At 37.4% G+C, this 21998-nt stretch overlaps 4 protein-coding genes across 8 annotated transcripts; 1 reads left to right on the plus strand and 3 right to left on the minus strand.

Moving 5' to 3' along the window:
• Positions 1 to 546: 546 nt before the first annotated feature.
• On the minus strand, positions 547 to 3232 carry RB195_003821 (uncharacterized protein; the record flags this gene model as incomplete). Of its 2 annotated transcripts, XM_064201640.1 has the most annotated exons (10): positions 547 to 564; positions 1161 to 1181; positions 1291 to 1314; positions 1949 to 2038; positions 2102 to 2144; positions 2229 to 2428; positions 2566 to 2682; positions 2765 to 2869; positions 2961 to 3083; positions 3167 to 3232. In XM_064201640.1, 10 exons carry the CDS (start codon positions 3230 to 3232, stop codon positions 547 to 549), a joined length of 807 nt encoding a protein of 268 aa, XP_064057520.1. The 2 variants fall into 2 exon arrangements, with proteins under 2 accessions (XP_064057520.1, XP_064057521.1); XM_064201639.1 differs by lacking the exons at positions 547 to 564; positions 2961 to 3083; positions 3167 to 3232 and having other exon boundaries at positions 1165 to 1314; positions 2765 to 2815.
• A 1182-nt stretch (positions 3233 to 4414) lies between these two features.
• RB195_003822 (uncharacterized protein) lies at positions 4415 to 6114 on the minus strand (the record flags this gene model as incomplete). Its single annotated transcript, XM_064201641.1, has 7 exons — positions 4415 to 4732; positions 4800 to 4902; positions 4961 to 5058; positions 5408 to 5524; positions 5594 to 5698; positions 5871 to 6002; positions 6070 to 6114. The coding sequence occupies 7 exons, from the start codon at positions 6112 to 6114 to the stop codon at positions 4415 to 4417; spliced, it is 918 nt and encodes a 305-aa protein (XP_064057522.1).
• A 1027-nt stretch (positions 6115 to 7141) lies between these two features.
• On the plus strand, positions 7142 to 11326 carry RB195_003823 (uncharacterized protein; the record flags this gene model as incomplete). 2 transcript variants are annotated; one of them, XM_064201642.1, is made up of 10 exons in its annotated part: positions 7142 to 7204; positions 7272 to 7394; positions 7448 to 7512; positions 8592 to 8728; positions 8854 to 9059; positions 10223 to 10325; positions 10492 to 10666; positions 10721 to 10811; positions 11008 to 11163; positions 11237 to 11326. In XM_064201642.1, the coding sequence occupies 10 exons, from the start codon at positions 7142 to 7144 to the stop codon at positions 11324 to 11326; spliced, it is 1209 nt and encodes a 402-aa protein (XP_064057523.1). The 2 variants fall into 2 exon arrangements, with proteins under 2 accessions (XP_064057523.1, XP_064057524.1); XM_064201643.1 differs by lacking the exons at positions 10223 to 10325; positions 10721 to 10811 and having other exon boundaries at positions 8875 to 8958; positions 11028 to 11163.
• A 728-nt stretch (positions 11327 to 12054) lies between these two features.
• On the minus strand, positions 12055 to 17690 carry RB195_003824 (uncharacterized protein; the record flags this gene model as incomplete). 3 transcript variants are annotated; one of them, XM_064201646.1, is made up of 14 exons in its annotated part: positions 12055 to 12120; positions 12206 to 12278; positions 12714 to 12845; positions 12915 to 13006; positions 13098 to 13200; positions 13292 to 13438; positions 14571 to 14657; positions 14763 to 14889; positions 15142 to 15284; positions 15712 to 15827; positions 16022 to 16110; positions 16730 to 16811; positions 16891 to 16946; positions 17489 to 17618. In XM_064201646.1, the coding sequence occupies 14 exons, from the start codon at positions 17616 to 17618 to the stop codon at positions 12055 to 12057; spliced, it is 1443 nt and encodes a 480-aa protein (XP_064057527.1). The 3 variants fall into 3 exon arrangements, with proteins under 3 accessions (XP_064057527.1, XP_064057525.1, XP_064057526.1); XM_064201644.1 differs by lacking the exons at positions 16730 to 16811; positions 16891 to 16946 and having other exon boundaries at positions 17489 to 17690; XM_064201645.1 differs by lacking the exons at positions 16730 to 16811; positions 16891 to 16946.
• Positions 17691 to 21998: the final 4308 nt, after the last annotated feature.

Raw genomic sequence — 21998 nt, forward strand, 5'->3', positions numbered from 1 at the left:
CTTCGGAATTCCTTTAGTTTCCCCTTCGCTCCCCTTCGCTGATCACTGAAAATTAATGGTAGGGGCGTTTCCTCCAAAATTAGTATTGTGTATTTCTGACAACGCATTCCTCTTTCTTTTTTTAAGAATAAATTTAGGCGAAAAATTTCCTTAGTTTCTTTTTTTTATTCTGGAAAATGACTGAGAATAATGTTTCATTCGTGCGAACAGTAACACATTCCTACAGCTGCAGGAAATAAGCAGATCGGATGACCGCCGTACAGTTGGACTAGACTACAGAGGAAGACTGCGGTATCACACGCTTACGCTTAGAGTTTTAATGGAATTATGAAAACTACTATGGATCAAAAAAAGGAAAAGGAAGGTAAAGGACTGCGCCTTGATATATAGCAATTTTTTTCTTGTATGAAGGGTCCCGTGTTACAGCGAATGTCCCTTGTATTTATATTCACGAAGAACAGAAGGATTTCATAAGAATGGTGTAGGACAAAAAAAAATACAATTTGTTTATACAGTATTTACAATGAGAAAGAGTATGATTTTCTTCTAATTGAAAGTAGTGACCTGAAAAGAAAACTTTTAACAGTACGAAAATTTGTGACGAAAACATGTTGGAAAATATTAATTTATATCAATATTTATTTCATTGGGGCGGCGAACGGAGTTTACCAGCACCAAAAAAACTTCATTTTTAAAGATATTTCTTTGCCAATAGGTGCTTTGGCAGCACGTACCTGTATATGAACAGAGTAGTTTTTTTTTAGTGTAACGTCTTTTGTATCCTTAGAAAAAATCTATGCAGTTAGCAAAAATCCAGTATTTCAGGATAAAACCACTAATATTTTTAGCTGTTATTGCGTACTGATCACAGATCAACTATTTTTCTTAGGGAGTGGGTAGGCATTGGAATCAATAAATGACCGGCCGGCTCTGACATTAGGAACTCATAGCAATTTGTTGTTGTTTGTTGTTTGGGACCTCTAGAAAACAATGGTGGATTTATCTCTCATGAGGTGTGCACCATTTGACGTAAATGTAGAATTATTGCTCAAAAATCAGTACAGTAACCACCATGTATTCTCCAATTCCCTTTTCTCGGACCGAAAACATAGAATGATCTCTTCGTATTGATCTCAAGAAATCCTCGAACGTAGACATACCGTTTTAAAGTGCATAATAGTCTATATCTGTCATGTCCATAGTTTTTTGTAAACTTTTTATCTCCAAACTTTCGAGGCTTTCTTTTGTTTGGGTTGCTTCCATTGTTTTCTTCGGAAATCCTTCACTTACTGTTTTATCAATGCTCTGTTGCGTCTGAAAAACAGTTTAATATTATATGAGTGCTATTTTCCTGAAATATTTCAATCAAATTTAATTCTTTAGGCCTGTTTTGTGTTTTGGCTAAGAATACAATAGTATTTACAAATATTTGTTTTGGTTCAAAGAAAAGGCTTCTTTTTTTATCGCTTAGGCTTTCGCTTTAGTTCCCGCCTATACCGCCCTTCCGCCCTCCAAGGTTACAATGACAGATGAAAAGAAAACAAAATATTTGGAAAAATGTAGAGCATTAAGTAAAGTATCGTCTAATTTTTTTACCAGTGATTAAAAATTCTGAAGACTAAAGGAATGGAATGCCATCTTAGTTATGTAAGCTTTTAAAGGAGTCTTAATAACTTTTATGAAAAAATGTAAATAAATTTGGGAAGTTGGTCGAATTGCGAAAAGAGGAACGATTTCTGCATTTTTGAAAAAAATGCAAACGTTGAAATGTCCGGATGCAAAAAAAAGAGATTTCCATCCAAACAACTTCTATGGGGAAATATTTCTGCTTGCTTTCCTCTTAGTTATGGCTTTGTGAGTGTGTTTTTCTTATTTCGCCACCCCTTTTCGCCACTTCTCGGTATTCTGGATCCTACACAAACGTTAGGAACGTTATTGAAAACTTTACATTTGATTCTGATCTTTTTATTTCTATTCCTTTATAGGGCGCGATGTTTCCACCTTCGTTCGCAGTGATTTTAAAGGCTGGAATGTTTTCCTGCAAAGAAAATGGGTGCAAATCCAATCTTTTAACATCAATCTTTAGTAGAAATCTGCGTACTTTACTTCCTTTTCCTTCGTTTCCAGTAAATTCTTCTAACGGTCTAAATTTCACTGCTTGATTGTCTTGGACTTTTGTTGAAAAATGTATATGAGAAACACTATTCATATGAGAAAAAAAAACTTACGGAGGTGGTGGAAATGATGGTTTACGTTCTTCTTTGCTACCATCTCGAGTTTCTGGACTAGAAGACGGCAGCTGTGGAGCTTTTTTATCCAACGCTTCAACTTTCGTCACCAGCTCGTCTTCTGGGGAATGGTGAAGAGATCTACAGCTGTACATAACAACAGCCACCAAGGTGTATACGACCGCGGCCGATGACAGCGCCTGAATTCCTGATCCATGATTTGATTGCTAGAACTCTAATTTTGTTCCAAGAAAAGGGAAGACACTATGAAGTTGATTTTCAGTTCTTAACCACGCATTTTTTTCTCAAAAATCTCAGTTGGATAAATGAAACTAACAGCAGTTGCTCGTATCGAATCCGCGTATCCTTCCGGAATATTTGGAGCCTGATGTACCCAAAGACACAAACAGCCCATTACATTGAATATCATATTGAAGAAGAGAATGATAACGATCTGAAAGGGTTAGAGGGGACCTTAGCATTTATGGTGACATTTTGTTGTAAAATTCTTCCAGAAAATTCTCCATTTCACGTACCACAAAAGGAGGTAAAGCTTTAGCGCATCTTGTAATATTATTAGCCATCATGCAGATCGTCAAACACAGGATGCAATGTGTATGAACGATAATAGACGTCAAAACCTGGACTAATTGATGGAAAACGAACATCTTGTGAGAATTTTTCTCTATTGAGTTTCGGTTTGAGTCAAAAAATATAGGAAGAACAGTGAACCTTAAATCCCTCCAAGTCAACTGTGTTTTCCACCGTCCCATAATCGAATGCTGTTGGATGTTTTGGATTTATATCATATAACTCGGTAGTAAGCAGGAAAAGTACAATCACAGCGTAAATAGTCTGAAATGTCCTCTATTAAGTCACTATTCACCAGATTATCCACAAATAACAACCAGGTAAGTGGAATGTGAATGTGCGCTCACAAGTAACCCGAAAAGAAAATGCGAGTAGACTGCTACGCACCCCATCGTATACGAAATGAGGAACATCTCAACTTTCACGGACGGATTGATATCCTAAATGTTTGTTTTGGATTTGAACGAAAAGAGGAGTGAAGAGGATATATCCAGCCTGCATTTCCGCTCATTTTGGTATGGATGTAGCGCTGCGTGGTAGTAAACTCCCTATGTGGGATGAACTCATCTCACCTCAGATTGTTACGTTATGGAATTTTTTCATAGCTTTGGCAAAAGATGCGCTCATTTAAAGGCATCACCCCACAAATCTGAGGTGGTACGGATTTGAGGTGGAGAGTTCCTGTACGGGGTCGTAGATTATGGAGAGGGGGATGATTCCGTCCATTTCTTCCTAGTGGCCGTAAGAAACGGTCCTGAAGATGCGGCGTGTGTGCAAGGCTGACGCGCTCCAATCGAACTCGTTGTAGAAAATAGCGCACCGGAACGTTCGAAGCCGTATCGTCCGGGCCGTTTTTACGGGAATTAGGAAGAAATGGGCGGAATCACTCCCCTCTCCATAATCTACGATCCCGCATACGCATAATCATCATATACTCCACCTCAAATCCGTACCACCTCAGATTCCTGGGGTGATGCCTTTAACTCAATCTTATGCGCAAAGAAATTTGGCATTTGGTAAATGTATTCCTTTTCTTTGGTATGCGTAGAAATTTATTCAAGTATCGCTGCCGAATTTTTTAAAAACCTCGCTAAAACTTGTTCAAGACGATGTGTGCAGAACAATTTTTAAGGATAACGTGAATTTAGAAGTTTTGAATGTGAATAAAATCACAACAGCCTTGGCTGCAATGTCATTAGATTTCATGGACGACCGGACGGACCTCCTCTTTCAACGTTATTCATCAGTACAACGGCACTCGAAAGCCGCTGAGTTTTTGCTAACGACAAAAGTACGCGCAGCTTGAGATTCCCTTTCTTCAAAGCGCTATGGAAATGTTCACGAAGTTGCTGGGATTTGTAAATGTTTCTTGTGTGATAATCTTAGTCTTGCACAACTCATTATCCGGAAAAGGCAAGTAAAGTCGGAGAAAGTTTCTAAAAGTTTTATTTCCATTGTAATTATAGATTGTCTTGATGCAGTTGTTTTATTCATTGACGGGAATTATGTTCACTTCATTTCTCTTCCAGATCTGCAAGAACGAAACAGATTATAAACAGTGAAAAACAATTTACAGTACCCTTACGTCGGTATTACTAAGTAGGTGGTGGTGGAGGAAGCATTTCAGGAGGAGGAACTTCCAAATTTTCGTACAGCCCTTCTCCATCGGTTGGTTTCTTATCCGCTGCTTCAGCTGGAGCTGGAGCTGGAGCTGGAGCTGGAGCTGGAGGTGGAGGTGGAGGTGGAGGCGGAGGTGGAGGTGGTGGTGGAGGTGGAGGTGGAGGTGGAGGTGGAAATGGAGGAAGAAGTGGAGCTGGTGGCGAAGGGAATAGTGCTGGGGCTGGTAGTGGCGGTGGAGGTGGAGGTGGTGCTGGAGCTGGTTCTGGTTTCGGTTCCAGGGAACCTGCCGCTGTCTGTAAAACATCAATATGTTCACACATCAATGCTTTGTTACTCGATCCTAAAAGAAAAAACGATTACTTTCATTTCTGGAGAGCCGTCCTTAGGCTTCACCAAGAGTTCTCCCGGCGTCCCACTTCTCCCTTTCGCTTTTCCTTCGCTTCTTTTGTTTCCCAAACTTACGCTACAAAACAGGGAAATGAGCTATTCATTTTTTCAAATTTTATTCTCAGCCTGCTTACTTTTTGGGAGGGACTTTGAGTGATTCATGTGCTGGAGGGCGTATACAGTATAGCACTGATATGGTGAATGTTAGACCTAGTGTTGTTGAAGATAAAATCTGTAACTGAATAAAATTAAAAAAGGAATCATACAATAAATTTCTACTCACAACGATGTGTAATGCTTGGTCACCCACAACTGTGGATTAAGATACGATAAAAATGATTTCTAAATGATACGTTATTCCTGCCTGTATTTAAAGCCGATCCTATAGCACTTTGAATTTTCAGGAAGAAAATTGGTCGTTATTTCCTGTGGAAATTCATTTCGAGAGATACAAAACTACTTTCATTGCAAAATCATTGAATCATGAGCCGGATGAAGATAACGATTTTGTTGCCGGCAGGGATTTCTCTTTTAAAACTCCACTCTAACATTTGTCTGGAAATTTAAAGTTCAGAACCTACCGAGCTACCCCTCACAGTTTTAGAGAAGCCGCCTGGTTTATGTGGACTTTTATGAAGCCAAAGACAAAAACAACCGACGGCGTTGAAAAGGAACAAGAATACTAGGGCTACACTAATCTGAATGCTAAATTCTTAACTACAAAGGATCACTATTTCATAATTGTTTTCCTGGAAAAAAAAACATACAACAACCGGAGGCAGTTTTCGTGCTAAAGTTCTCACATTGTTTGCCAATATTGACATAAAAAGGACTATAATGCAGAGGAAATGGACCACAATTGCAGTTGCCACCTGAAAAAATGTCTTTAAGAATTGAATCATTTCTGGATGATGATTGTTAGTGAGAATATGTAGCGAAAAGCTTAGTAGTCGATGATTTCCGTGCAATTCTTGGCAAAGTCGTGCTCCTTCGACCGTAAACGATGAAACCAACACCTATTCCCTAACATGTACGTGGAATTACCTTTAAAGCATTTAAATCCAATTCTTCCTCTATCGATTCCGTAACGTTAACACTATCATTAAGTTTTTTCATTGGAAATATGAAGTACATATCGGAGAAGAATAGGTACATAACTATAGTAGCATGAATAATCTGAAATTTTTAGCTTAACGGTGGGATTGGTTTCCACGAAATAGTTGGGCGAAGGTCAGAATTGAACCATTAAACCGAGAAGAAGATGCGAATGAAACGCCACACAGCTCATTGCCCTAAAAAATGAGTCATACTAGCCGAGACTCTGCAACGATGATACGCTTCAACCGCGTCCTTGGAGTAAACAAAGATAATCGTTTTCATTCCATAGAAATACAACATAATATCCAGAGCCTATATCCAACAAAATTTAACCAGTTGGATAAATGCGCTATGGCGGAAAAATGTACGTTGGTTGGACACATAGCTATCGAATGAAAATTTGTTATCGGACCTACGCATTAGAGAGAACAAATACGTCTTCAGTTGTGAATGTGTTTCACTGGATATGGTTCTGGAGCGAACGATAAGGTCCTGCAGCGAGAGCCGCTGCATCAGTGGTTAAGAAAAAGAAAAAAGGGGAGAAATTTTGGATTTTGGAGATTTTTCGCCCAGAGAAACGTTTTCGTTGAAAACCTTCATTTCCCTCTTACTTTTTATATGCGTCTATTTCCACTCTAAACTTTTCTAAGCTTCAGTACTTGAAATCTGTACGAATATGATTTACTTATGAGGGACGCCTACTGATGAAATGTTTTTGAAATTTTCGTAAGAGAAGAGGAGAGAGAGGGAGAAAAAATCGGGAAGAAGAGAAAAAGAATAGAATGAAAAGACGAAGAAAAAGGTGGAAAAGCAGTTAATGAAATGAAAAAATGAGGTTAAAGGTAATGGTGAGCAATTAAGAATAGAATGGTGTGTTGGAAGTCAGGTCATACACAAACTTTCGTAAAAGATTGAATTTGAGGAAGGGATTATTAGTTGTGTTCTCATTTTCATTTTCGTTTATTTCACTCCACAACAGTCGCCGTGCTATCTCCGAGCATCGTTTCAGAGCTTGAGGTTCGGGAACACCACAAACACAATTACCGATGTAAATAATGGAAAGCGCCCGAGTTTGTAACCAAGGGAGCCGCATGGGTCAAAAGAGTTTCTATGACGGCACTCTTCACATATTTCGGATACACCTCTTCTTCCCAGATATTATGCCTTTTTTGATTTATTAAAGTTTTATCCCATCTAAAGGATTTTTTTCTAGAAGGATGAGCGAACGACTTTGTGGTTGTCATGCAGTGACCGGTGCAGGAGTGGTTACCAGTTTACAGGTGTGAATAGTGTTTTTTGATTTTCTTAAAGGATCCTCATCCTTAAAGGATTCCCTTCATTTTTCAGCTCATTCTTCTTGTGCTTACTTTATCCTCAACTGGTATGGTACTAGCACGTTATCGAGTTTGGGAAAGTTATGAACCGCGTGGAGCTTTAAATGCTACCGAGATAGCTGCCGCTGAAAAAGAGGTAACCGCCGGTTTACTGTTTTTCTCATTCAGATACATTGAGAACTTTTTTAGGGAAAAACCCTGAAGACGGCACCCGGTCGATGGTCGAAAGCGATTCTCGAATTGGTCATGGCATGGTAAGTACTTGAAGCCGAAAAAATGTACCGTAATGAAATGTGGTCACAGTTTCGTGCAGCATTTATCGTATAAATATCAGAGTTATATATGTTAATATTAAACGTATATGGTTACGGTACATCATATGTCCTCTATTACTTCGTTCTTTTCTTTTTTTTCTAAATTTAACATTCAAAATTGCTTCTGTAGTAAGGCTTTAATTACCTGTTCACATAAAATTTCAATTAACATTAATATCGCTCATAATTGTGATATAGTTAAATAATTATTTTTGATATGTTATTTCCGTGTTTGAATTAAAACTTAAAAACTGAGATGTAATTAGTAGATTTGTATGCTAACTGTAGTTTTACGATTCGATTTATATTTTATATTTTATACAAAATTTATTTACTTTACTTGATATTCGCCTGAAGTGCTTCAACGGTGATAATTTGGACGGAACTTTGATTATGAGAATGTCAGTCGATTTGCCTTTGAGTCCCATTTCTAAGGTCCTAAAAAGATCTGGATCAGGTTTTGGTCTCGTCAAACATCAACATCAAACTGGGGCGAGCCCTAGAAATTTTTTACATCTCGGCGTGTAGAGAATTTCCATCCCCTTCAAGAAACTATATATACAGATACATTTCCGAGTACATACATAGGTTCAGCTAATTAATTAGTTTAAGGGGAATGTTCGTCTGATCACTTGCGGGACTACATATTTAGGAGATTTTTCATTATATTAACATAATATACTAGTCTTAGTAGTCAAAAAAATAACAAAAATAAAATTAGTATCTTAATAGTAAAAAACAATCGTAAACCTCTTAATATGTGCGCAGCCCTTTTCTTGCCGCTACACATGAATTCACCGCTTACTGATTGATCCAGAAACTGGAATTGCCGACATTTAAGAGCTTGATCTCTGGAAAAGTCAACTTTAGTTATGATTGTTGTTATTTGATTGATATGATTTTTATTTATAGTTTTATTTTTACAATTGTTATCAATTTTATTTTTTCATTTATATTTTTTACAATTGTTTTTGATTGAACTAGGCCGCGTTTTAAGGAAAAAGCATGTTTCGTTGCAGGTATGTTGGTTTCGGAACGTACTGGATGTTTTCGATCCTTATACTTGCGCTGTCGTTCAAGTACTATCGACCTGTTTTTGTGATTCCCAACTTTACTGCATTAGTTTTTGGATGTTTCATGAATTTGTTAGCCTTTGGTAAGTTCCGTAGTCAATTTGGATTTTTTTTTCGTCTACAAAAATTGCCTAGCCTCCCTGATTCAATTCCATAGTAACGCAGTCGCTATTAGCATCAAATTCCTAGTGATTTCATTCGTTTTTAGCAGATGATTTCATTTTTCAAGGGACGATGTTAGGCCGAATCCTGGACTCTTCCAAGAACTACCAAACCAACGACTACGAAGAAGCGATAATGTGCGTGATAATGGGTCTGCTGTTGTTGGCGTTTGTGGCCTGTCTTTTCTTCATCATATTCATCTTCAACTACCACAAATTTCTTCGTTTACGATATGGACATCAAGTTCCTCGAGTGAGTACGATTTCCAGTTGATTCCAAGAATCACCCGGTTTTTTAAACCCGGTTTATGTCGTGCGTATGGAGCTTAAACACGATTTATGGTAATCACTCCTTATGCGATACTTGGCCAAAGTTGTGCACACCACATAATTTTCCATCTTTGGTACTGACTTTTGTCATTTTGAATCCTCATTTTCAGTTTTAAAATTTGATCGGGAAAATTTTGCGTTGTTTTGATGGAGGTTCTGAAATTCCAAGCGCCTAATTGGTAAAAAATGTTGCAACTAAGAAAAAGATGTTCAGTTTCCTTCACATCACGGATTTTTTTCACTGATGTTCACTTCAGCTAATATTTTCTGTTTTACATAGTGTATTGTGCTAAAAATCACAAAAGTCTTTAGTTTTCAACTAGAAAGATTCTTCTACCAGTGTCCCTGAAGAAATTCGAAGTAAGACTTTCTAACTAGTCAAATAACTTGAAATCGTGCATATGTTCTGTCCAAAAATATTTATTAAAATTTCCTAAATAGGGACAGGTGTAAATCTAAAGTTGGATAAATTAATTCACAGTCTATAGAACAGTTTTCTGCGTCGTTTTCTGCGTCGTTTTCTGCGATCTGAGGAATCAGTGCAGTGATCCTTCCAAACGAATTTTTTTAGCAACTTAGCCTCACTTAACTTAACTTATCTGAGGGCGGAAGACTGTTTGACTTAAAGTCTCAAATATCTCAAGATTAAAGATCTCAAGCCTATCAGGCGCTGCGAATCCTCTCAGCATTGCGCTACAATCCCCCATATACTATATTTTATGCACTGTAGAAGACTACAAATAAGCTGATTTTAAGTTTAGTAATTAAAAATGCTTTACTGTATAGAACCCTTATGAAACCACTCGTAATATCGCTTCGATACTTCTCTGTAAATTTATTCTGCTTTCCTATGTGATCACAAGTAGACTTCGTATTCGAAAACGTTGATCAAACAAACCCACTGTTGAGAATTAACTGAAATTCCAAATATTTCCCTCCTATTGAACAAATTCTCCAGAACAACACGTAAATATTCATTTTCAGTTCGTCCAATCCAGACCAAGAACTACGTACAACGACGGAGCATACTGATACCATACCGAGAAGATCGTTAATAAAGTTTTTTCCCTTTGAAGTGTTTCCTAGGCAACCTATCCAACTATTCATCGCATTAAAGTCAATACATACAAAACTTCTACTACTGTTATTTTCATTAGCCGGAAAATGTCCTCCTGCAGCGGCAAATTTAGTAAGTTTTTTTAGCTCAGCTTACTATTGATAATGATAGAATTGTAATTTGTAGTAAATTGTCTCAGATTAAACCTAAAATGTTGCAGATTATTTAAAAAATGTATCAATCACATCAATCTGTGTAATCATATTCATATTGCTCTTATTTATTCTGATTTATGCAGAAGAGATGTACTCGCTCTTCGTGTTCCTCTTTTTCATTCCTTCCGTCGAAATGGAAACGCCAACAGCGTCAATTTCGTCTCATGTGCTCGATATTGCGCTTGGACGCCCGGCTGAAGGTGTGAACATCCACGCGTACGTCGAAGAGAATGGTGCTTGGAAACTTGTGGGCAGCACGTCAGTTGGTTTTCTTAAATTTTGAAACTGAAAATCTAGGATTAATCTGTCTAGGATCCACAGAGGATTTGAAGATTTTCGACGAAACTTGAATATTTCCTGGTTCCTTGTATTTTTCGCAATAAAATGCTACCAATTCACTACAGTAAGCGGCTGAGATTAAGTGAATGAACCTCTTTCGGAACGAAAACGATTCAACTAATCATTTCAATTATTTTTTAGTTTTTATGACATGTTCGCTACGTAAGATAAGCACATGTTAAGCGAATTTCACAAAATTTACAAAATTAATGGAACGAATTTAATTCGTCGTATTCCAGCAAAAGTCCGGATATTTCCAGATCTTCGGGTTCTATTTCAGTACAACAACATCAAATGGTCGTGTGCCATGGGTGACGCCGAATGTGCCGCTAATCGTAACAAACTACAAACTCACCTTTATGACTGGTGATTACTATAAGAAAATGAATATGACAACATTTTATCCTTCGGTTGAGGTGAGCCATTGGCTGCAGATGCGCAGGCCGTTCAGAATATTTCGTTAAAAGAAGAAAAATCATAAATATTCAGGTTATATTCCACATTGCCAATGCAACCCAGCACTATCACGTCCCACTAACACTCAGTCCATATGGTTACTCGACTTATAGAGGATCCTAGAGATTACCACTAAGCTGTGCTTCAGCTGTTAACGGCAATAGAATTAGCGCTAAATTAGCGTTGTGTTTTAAAATCTTTTAAAACAACTTTTTTTTGTTTAATTCTTGTGAAACCTTGTACTTGTCCTTGTTTAAGACCCTTTGCATGTCTGTTTATGCCTTTTATGGACCTCGACCAGGTTCAGGGTTCAAATTGAAACCATGTGATATCATGGGGGAAATGAATATTTTTTTTAGACTATTCCTCCTTTTCGCGTTCACTCTCAATGTGAAAGATTACCGAAATCGCAGAAAGCGCGTAGATTTCTAGAAAAGTTTAGGGGATTTGATCTGACTGGAGAACATTTCCCAAGGATCAATCTTCGTTCTTGAAAATCCATAGATTTCAAAGATCAAATCAAAGTCAATAAGGGTCTTCCTAAACAGTAACCAATTTCAGATTATTGTTGATTTCTCTTTCGAAGAATTCAGGGAGTTGAATAAATTGAAGAAGAACAGAAACCTAATTAGGATTTCAGATGCTAGAGTATCACTTCTGTGGTTAATAATGTAGTACATATTAGAAATGTAGTTTTGACCAACTTGCTAGCATTGATCCACAAATTCAAAATATTGTTCAGTATCAACAGAACAAACATTTTGCAGTGTTTTAACATTGAATTCCATAGTTTCATTAGGTGGTGCAAATATTTGACAAACATGAAGAAAAAAACAAAGAACAATTCCCGCTTAAACAGATTTTCCATGAGATCGTGTATTCTCTGGCACATCCACAGGCGCTGAATCCAGCTGCTTCTAAAAATTGTATACGATGAGTTCATCGGAATTATATCCTTGCGAAAATAGTAACGAATGGAGGAACTTTTTGAATGCTTCTGACCTTTAGAACGGTCTCGACTACGCTCGCTGCGAACCCATCCCCAAATACGTTCAGAGAGGTCCTTATTCTGTCTCTGTAAGTACACAGGTAATTAATTCTTAGTGTTCTTAGGAGTATTAAACATCAAATAAGTCCTTGCTACAATTTATGGAACAATTGAGAAGAAGAGGAGATAAAGGATAAAGTGAATAGCGTTAATCAATCCGCTTGGGACGCGCCACCACGTTCACTTCAATTCAGAATCGTACGAACGTGTCACTGATCCATAAAATGACACGCGGAGACTAGCCGATATGTCAGGTCAGTTGTTTTCTCCTCCCAGACAAGGCTGGTACCAATTTCTCGAGCCCGGAGGAATGAAAGGCTTGGTGAGCACTAGGGCGGATTCGAACCTCCGGTCGATCGTGCACCAACGAAACCTCTAACCGACTGCGCTACACCCACCCCAGAATAAAGGATAGATAAATGAATTTCTTCGATTCAAGAGATATTAACAAAATTTGCTTACAGCATCCAATCAACTGCGAATAGTAGTGGGACTTCGGTAGCAGGCAATCCTACTGTGTTAAGTATGAGAAGGATGGATACCAGTCCTGCTGGCACAGCATTCAGGCCCAGAGATGCGATAGTGGCGGTCACACTGTAACACCCCAGTCAATTTCTTTTCTTTTTTCATTTCTGATAAAACGAAAGGACGAAAAAACGTTACCTGACAGTGACAATTTGCTCAAATCCCAGATGGACGCTATTTATTTGAGCGATGAATATTACTGCTACTGCTTCGTAGAGGGCACATCCATCCTGAATTTGAACGGATAAATTCTAGAAGTAAGCGAGGATGGTTTTATGAACCATGACCAATACCCTAATTAAAATTCATTAATTGCCCTACCATATTAATAGTGGCTCCGAGTGGTAGGACAAAACGTACAACTCGTTCGTCTACACCACCTAACTGTTCCAGACCATTTATGGAAAGTGGTAGAGCTGCGCCCCTAAAAAGTGAATTTAAACTCGATAATTTCCTGAACGCTTCAAGAAAAACAGCTCCTAAATACGATGATTATTTGAAAAAAGAGGACTTACGACGATGAAGTACCCAACGCTGCGATTCCTCCTTCCATCATGTACTTAAAAATATTCAACGGGTTTTTGCGAGTAATTATCACATACAGAGATGGGATAGTGATAAAAGAATGAATGAAGAGACCGATGAGAATTGTTAGAATGTATCTAAAAAAAGCATAAAGTATTTGTATGAGATGGATGATATTGAAATGTACAACTTTTTAGCAAATAACGAAAATAAAAAATAGAGTGGTTGCAGTCATTTTCTTTAATTTTTGCTGAGTTATTGGGTTAGTATTAATGAGCATTTTATTATGTAGTTTCGATTAATACTTCTTCTTAATACGGGATTAACACGAGATCCGCAATAAATTTGGTGTTTAAAAAAGCACTTAAGATATCAAACGTGAATTCTTAAGACCGAAATCATCGAAAATTCTTTAAGTTTTTACTGTTTCCTTCTTCCTTTTTACTTTCTCCCGTGGCCAAACAAAATCAATACAATACAATCAAAATCATAATATCGTGAAGGATTTTCTCACGATAAACTAAAGGGTCAATCTAGACTAGAGAATCAAAAGGATGGGTACGTTCCTTTAAGTGCAGGTTAACATATATTCGCACCTGGAGGATTATTATTCTCCTTTTTTTTGCAGTGGAGAAAAAAATAGGCGCTTTGCTCACGTCATTGTTCCTCTGCTTTCTTTTTTTTTTGCTATCTAGAACTTCTTTTTGATAGTTCTTTTTATTTCTTTTTGGTGTACAACCCATTATCTCCAAAGAATTTTGAGTGATTGTTGTGACTTAAGGAACTGATGGACAGTTGAAATTAAGGAACTGACAGACTGACGGACTTTTTTCAAAGGCATCACCCCATGAATCTGAGGTGGTGCAGATTTTAGGTGGAGTATTCGTATACGGGATGGGAGACTATGGAGAGGTGGGTGATTCCGTCCATTTCTTCCTAATTGCTGTTAAAAACGGCCCGGAAAATACGGCTTTAGGCGTTCTGGCGCACTATTTTCCACAGGGAGTTCGACTGGAGCGCGCCAGCCTTGTGCTGCGCTGCATCTTCCGGGCCGTTCTTTACGGCAATTAGGAAGAAATGGACGGAATCACCCCTCTCTCCATAGTCTCCCATCCCGTATGCGAATACTCCACTTGAAATCTGCACCACCTCAGATTCGGGGGGTGATGCCTTTAAATGATCTGCTATTCCACTAATCTGATGTGATTTCGTGAGCAAACAAACAAATATGTATCCTACAAGGAAGTAAATGAAATTAGTTCATCTCACTTTGTCATGGCATTAGCTGCATTCCATATATCGTCCAATTCCAATAGGCTTCCACATATCAAACTGGTTATACCAATAGGTGCAAACCTTCAATATTTCATGCATTTTTCCACTATTTCATCCAGCAAGACTTTATACTTTTTCATAATGACTAATGCCTGTGTTATGAAAAATATTCGCAACAAAACTCGCCACATCACTGAAAGCATCAATTTCATTATTATTCGGTCCAACGCCAAGAAGAAATTAACCATTATGGATACCTTTTCCGCGTAGTATGACGTTACGATACCGAAGCCGATACAGAATACAATTATTCCTGAACAGAACACAATATATTGAAACATATACTGGAAATCTGAAGGAAAACATTTTTCGCCCAGTTCAAAATTTAGAGAAATAATTAAAAATCCCTGTTTTCTGGCAGAGTGATCGGTTCCTAATTCTAACTATTTCACCGTTTCTTTGCTGGTTTTTCCATGGAAGAAATAGTATTTTTTCCAATTAAAAACTCCCTCTTCTGAGTCTATCCTGCACTTTTTTATCCTAGGAAAGGACATATATGACATGCCTAAAATATTCATTCCTCGTTGCTCAGCCACCTCCTTTGTAATCTCTTCCACAGAACCATTGACGTTTGAAGAGGGAGATTTTCTGTAGATCGTCTGCGTTCTCTCAAATGACGCTTGGACAAGATTGTCAGGGAACATATTCCTAAACAAAACTACCTAATTTTTCTTTTTTACAGTAAACGGAATGCATATGAAGAAAAATGCTCGGGATTGACCTATTTGTTTAAGATATGCTTTTTGAATGGGATAGGATGGACGTCGCAGACGCCTATGACCACGGCCTACACAGACTTATGAGGTTGATGTATTAAATCAATGTATTTATTGCTCCTGCGGGTTTTTTTTTAATAATTTAGAACTTCATAGCCACCAATATGAAAATCTCCGTTGTCTTTGGAAGATGTGGAGGCTGTGAAACGTCCTTCACCTACATCTCTTTACTCTCATAAGTTTTATTCCCCAATTTCTATGATCTACTCAGATTTTGTATGATTTTTGAAAAATAACCGAGTTTGATCATTTTAAAAGAAACACAATCAAAGATAAAAGACAATCAATCAAAGACGCACCGAATCAAATCAAGAATTGTATCCATCGCAGAGATTTTGTTAGTTTCCGCAATAGCCAGACCTGAGCTCAACCGTGGATCTCCTGGATGTATTAACAGCACCAAAAATATGCCCAACTGAAATATTCTCAAAGAGGATCTTGTTAAAAAATGAAAAAGGAGATAAAAATGCAGTAAATAGTATAAGTTCTGAATTGATAAAAGATAAATAGCAACTGAGGGCTTTTTGCTAGCAGCGAAAGTAGAGAAAAAAAAAACAAAAATCGATCAAAGAGCTAACAAAACGAAAACTCTTAGTAGCTCTCACTTACTATTGTTGCTAGAAATACAGTTGTAAGGTAGTAAAGTAAAGTCACGACGCCCATCTTGCTGGACTTCTTCACATCCATTTGAGCTAAGGCTGAAATTATTTAAAGTCGTTTTTTTCTTTATGGAAAAGTCACCTGAACACATCAACATCTCCTATTTTACTGGAAACACAAAATACCAGATGTGCTTTATTTAAAGGCAGAATACTTCAAATCTGACGTGGTGAGAGAATCCCCGGGAAAAGCTAGGGATCGGGTTGTAAATCTCGGGATCCGGGGTTGCTCCGCTCAGCTCTTCCTAATCGTCGTGAAAAAAAACGGCATGGGAAGCGCTTTAATTCCTACGAGATACCTTGTCAACATGTCACCCTCTCCACGTTCCTGTTCCCTCAGCTGCTTGCTCAGTGGTTTTAATTAAAAAGGCTGTCAAGAAAGTGATATTAGTTTTCAACCGCTCGCATGTGGATGCGACGTGTGCAGAAAGTGCATCGCGTTGCATCCACGTGCAAGCGGTTGAAAAGGTTGCAAGTGGAATCGTCGCGAGAAACGACTTTTTCCTTTACCGTTTTTTTTTACAATGATTGGGGAGAGATTAGCGCAACTGCGTCGGATTCCGCAACATTCCGGATTTTTCTACAACCCCATCTCTAGCTTTACCCGTGGATTCTCTAACCACGTCAGATTTGTGGTATGCTGCATTTAACACCTCACATTGGAAGTCATGATAACGGGCGGGTGTGGCGCAGTCGGTTAGAGGTCCATTGTGGCCACACGGTCGAGGTTCGAAACCGCCCTAGTGCAAACCATGCCTTCCATCCCTCTGGGGTCGATAAATTGGTACCAGACTTGTCTGGGAACATAAAAACACTGACTTGATCATCGGCTGGCCCCCGCAAATCATTGTATAGGCCAACACGCGTTCCAAAACCTCAACGATTACGAATTCTAGTAAAACGCGTTGGCGCATCCCAAGTGGATTGATACGCCAGTGACTTTATCCTTTATCCTTTTATTGGAAGTCATTATAGAAATACTTAGAACAATTAGTTAACGGTGAGGACTACTAAGGATATGTTAACGGTTTTGTGATGCTCTGGTCTGGTTCATAATCTACTATCTTGTTGTGTAGTAAGTTGTGTGGTGTTGAATTGTTTAGGAGAATACATTACAAATATCCTTAAGTTTCCACACTCTGATGAAGGCGGGTACATCAAAACGATAACCGAAATAATCTAACAATCTTAATTCAGTCCTAGACTTAAGATTAAAAAAACAACCTGCTTGGTCAATATTTAAGTGAGTAAGTATTTAAGTAGTAAGTAGTAAGTAAGTAAGTATTTAAGTAGTACTTTCGCACTTCTAAAGAATTACTGAGGAAATGTTTTATGAATTTAATGCACTTTTGAAACTATAGGGTGTAGTGGTTTGAAAGGATTTTTTCAAATTCAGAAATTTTTTTCGTGCACATACCGGAGATCAATGAAGCCACCACCAACGGTAAAATCATCAGTTTCAGCAATCGCATGAAGATTTCACCAGGGAATTGAAGCAACGAAACAGTATCCGAGGAAAGCGATAGTGATCGCCCAATCAAACCCATTCCTATTCCGAATGCTACGGAAAAACCGATCGCTAGGAAGAGAAAATTGTTGCGGACGAACGATCGAAACATGCTTTCACCCTTAAAAAAATTGATTAAGGAACGTTCCGAAGATAAATAGGATGGAGTTTTAATTTCAAGAAATCATCTTGTTTAAAAGATTCTGATTGTTAGTGGGAGATGTAACTAGCGCGGATATCAGAAAAAGAGCTAATCCTGATTGTTAGTGAGTTAATTCTGGACACAATAAAGAATCATAAGATCAAGATCAGTCATAAGAATCAAAATCAACTATGCGATTTAGCTAAGTAAGGTCGCGCACATAGTGTTAAATAAAATAAAAGTACCCAGTTTGATAATTTCTTCTCATGAATGAGTTCATAATCAACATTTAAACTGTTTATAAATAACGTTTGAATAAGTGGAGTCGTATCTACCAAAAACTACAATTCCTATACCTAACACTGTGAAGACTCAATAACATAATTACAAGAACAGTTAACGACCCTAAGATGCTCGTAATAAGTCTAAAAAATGAAAAGGATTCTCTGTCTTACGAGAATTTCAGGAAAAATTAAATATAGGTGCAAGCATCGCTTGTAACAGATTGCTTTTTACTTCAGGATGTAGATATAGTAGGTGTACTTCAACTGAATTCCTTTCTCAAAAAAAAACTTACAAATCCAAATCGTCCAGGAATACATCAATTGATACCTTTCACTTCGAAATTTTCCGAAAAATGTCATACTCAACTAACCAAAAAATCGTATCGTGTACATCTACAAAACCGTCTGGAGCACATCAGTAACGTGGTCAATAACGTTTAACGACGAAAACAGTAGCGAAAAAATTTACTCGCTATCAAAACAGAGGAACTGATAAGAACCAACTCTTCTCTCGAACATCTCCTAAAGGAACGAAGCGACATGGTGTAATTCTTCTCTTACCTCATTGAAGTTTCACCGTAGGCATCGAAACGATAATGATCGAAGCGATAACGATCTGATCTCGCATGGTGGTTGCTACATGTTTTCTTAGTTCCGACCGACGAAACGCAAATATTGACGCTAGAATAGTGATGAATGAGTTCTATCGTTAAAAGTTATGAGTAGAGGAAAAATTCATAAAAATTCCAGTGTTGGCAGTAAAGAATTATTCCTATTTTAAAACAACTAATGATTCAGTCACATATTCTGCTATATGTGACTGAATGATTAGTTAAGATTAAGATTTTTTAAGATACTAAACTTACGTAAGTACTTTAAAAAAGGAAAGAAAAATCCGGAAGTAATAAAAATAGTCTATATCAAGGCAGAAAAGTATACAAAATCCCTATAACTACTAGAAAACTTTTGTAGCAAATAAAGACAATCTGTTTTATATATACATTTATTTATTTATTTATTTATTTGCAAGGGCATCATCCCACGAATGTGGAGTGCTACGGATTTCCGGTGGAGTATTCGTATACGGGATCGTAGATTATTGAGAGAAGGGTGATTCCGTCCATTTCCTCCTAATTGCCGTAGAAAACGGCCCGAAAAATACGGCATCGAGCGTTCCGGCGCACTATTTTCCACAAGGAGTTCGATTGGAACGCGCCAGCCTTGTGCGCGCGCGAATCCTTTGGCCCGTTTTTTTACGGTAAGTAGGAAGAAATGGACGGAATCACCCTCCTCTCCTAATCTACTATCCAGTGTACAAATACTCCACCTGAAATCCGCACCACCTCAGATTCGTGGTATGCTGCCTTCAAGGGAGATTCTTTTCCCAAATCCAGAACGTTTCAAATAAACAGTGAGCAGAGTTTGGGTGAACAACTATATGTAACAACTATTGAAATTTTTGCTTCGTAATATTCTATTACATTAAAATTAATGACATCACATTCCATTTAGGCGCAAATAAAAATGCAAAATGTTTCGTTAATGCAATCTCAACCTAAATTTATCAATGGATAGGCTGAAACAGTTTCAAAATGTGATGTGATCGATGTGATTGAGGTGTATGAGGTATTGTGCTCAGCATTAGCCTGGGTATCATTGCAGTATGCCTTTCATGAGGAGAGTTTCAGTAGCTTTGAACAGATGCTTAGAATCTAGGGTTGGTTCAATTTTAGCAATTTTAATTTCACTTTTCTTAAAGATTTAACTTTGTTAGAAAAAAAAAAAAACAAATATGTTGTGGATGAAACGATGGAATTATCGAAGTCACGATCAAAGGATATCATGTTATTTTCATTCCAAACACTTCACGTTAAGACGAAACATAATGTTTCAGATAATTTAGGAGCTTTACTTTGGAGAAATGTAGAGAAATTCATCTTTCTAATAATCCTTACTTTTTATTCTTCCTTCTTGCCTATTCTCTAATATAGTACAGACTTACGTGTATGTGGATTGGATGCATTTTATTTATTTTGATATCCTTACTGAAAAACAACATCTTTTATCGTCGAGGTTTGGTGGTGTGAAGTTCCGGAATAAAGCTAATGCAGGAAAGATAGATAATAGCTGGTTGTTTACTCATCTGATCCATAATTTCAACAAAATTGTATCTAGAGCACCGTGTACTTTAAAAACACTACCAATAGATGAAATGATAGAAAATAAGTTATTTACAGTATTGTTAACAAAAATACATCAAATATGGTGGTTTTTGGATCGGCTCACTGCCGTTTAAGGTTTATAAAATCTCGAAATCGGCTCACTGCCATTTAAGGTTTATAAAATCTCGGAAAATAGTTCGGTCCATTCTCGGAAAGATGTGAGGAAGTTCACTTCTATCAAAGTCGTCTACACTATCCATGGATTTATGAAGTGAAACAGTGGAAACGTTCAGTTATAGCGATGCGATTATAAATTGGTTGTTCCATAAATATTGTGGTGGAAATTTCGTTCGTTCTACATACACGGACATAAAATCGCCGAAATTTTGTTCAGAAAAGAGAAACATCAACGGGAAGGCCACGTGTTGCCCTAATCGTAGCTGACCAGACCAGTTTTCTTATACGCCGCTTGCGCGTACACAAGTGAGTTTTGACCTTAGCGTCATAAATCATCTCTTATCGTATCGTTTTCGCTACTTTTCTAGCACTCTCTCTAATAGCATACCACCGATTTTCAATAAATTCACTTACAAGGTTTTTGATTGATTTTTTTTTTCATTTCGTTCATCCCCGCCGTCAAAAACTCGCGTACAAAAATCAGAGGTAATTTCATGCAAATCCATGCAAATTCTTCGTTTGAGGTTTATTTGAGCACTACCACGTGCTCCCAGATCACTTTTTAATCATATTTTCCCATCAAAACTTCTTTTTTTTTAAATGAATGTTTAGCAATTCACTTGATAACTTATCTATATACATAGCCCTACAGTGCGGTTACGGAAAGCATGTGAATATAAAAATTGACTCTTTTAAATGGAATTTTTTCTTTTTTTAATACAGAAATTGACTCTCGTTTTTTCGATCAAATAAAGAATCAACAGATTCGCAAGCGACTGCTTGAAATGTCGACGAAATACGAACAAAAACAATGGGAAGATTTTTTAAAGCGCTACCGAAAAGTTACCTTTTCCCTAACATTAAAAATGTGTCTGCAGAAATGATTGAAAGATTCATTGCAGAAACGGACTGTGGTAGAATTTAGGGAATGTTAAGAAAACGCTTTCTAAATTTTTTTTAAGTTTGAGTTTTTTTCTGAATTCTAACTTTTTTTTGAAATTTTTTTCTCGTTCTGGTCCAACATAAGCTGCTGTAGTTCAGCCTGCTCCGTGTTCAAATATTCATCCCCTTCTTTAACTGCAAATTTGAAAAAAATGAGAGAAATGATCGTTGGAAAGAAAAAGCGATGCTCATTGATCACCCATTAATAACATTCATATTTCCAACTGCTTCCAAAGTTATTTAGAGGATCTTGTATGCAACTAGATAAATTAATTTTTGAACGAATTTTGGTATTCACTTTTTCCATTAAAACAATTATATATTTTCGAGATCTACAGAAATGATTAGCACACGTTCATCAGTCTTTCATACACCCGAAGAACTTTGAAATCTGTGGGACCAATAAATCGTGTAATTATGTGGTCATACAGATCTGTAGAAAGACGAATTCAGTTAGTTGTTGAAATTTTGTTGATTAAGCAGGTATATAGCGGAGCAGGAAACGCCTCAAACTACTAATTGCTATGGATGTTCAATTTGGATTTATTCTTTTCCATCGACTTTTGGAACAAAATGAAGTCACTTACGATATATTAACCCTAAGCAAAAAGTATGAGTCAATTTTTTCCATTTATCTGCAAGTGAGAGAAATTTTTCGCTAACTAAACATGAAAAGAGCGGTGGACGCTCGTAAATCATAATGTGACTGGCAC

This window comes from Necator americanus, chromosome IV, assembly GCF_031761385.1.
Source record: "Necator americanus strain Aroian chromosome IV, whole genome shotgun sequence".
Lineage (NCBI taxonomy): Eukaryota > Metazoa > Nematoda > Chromadorea > Rhabditida > Ancylostomatidae > Necator > Necator americanus.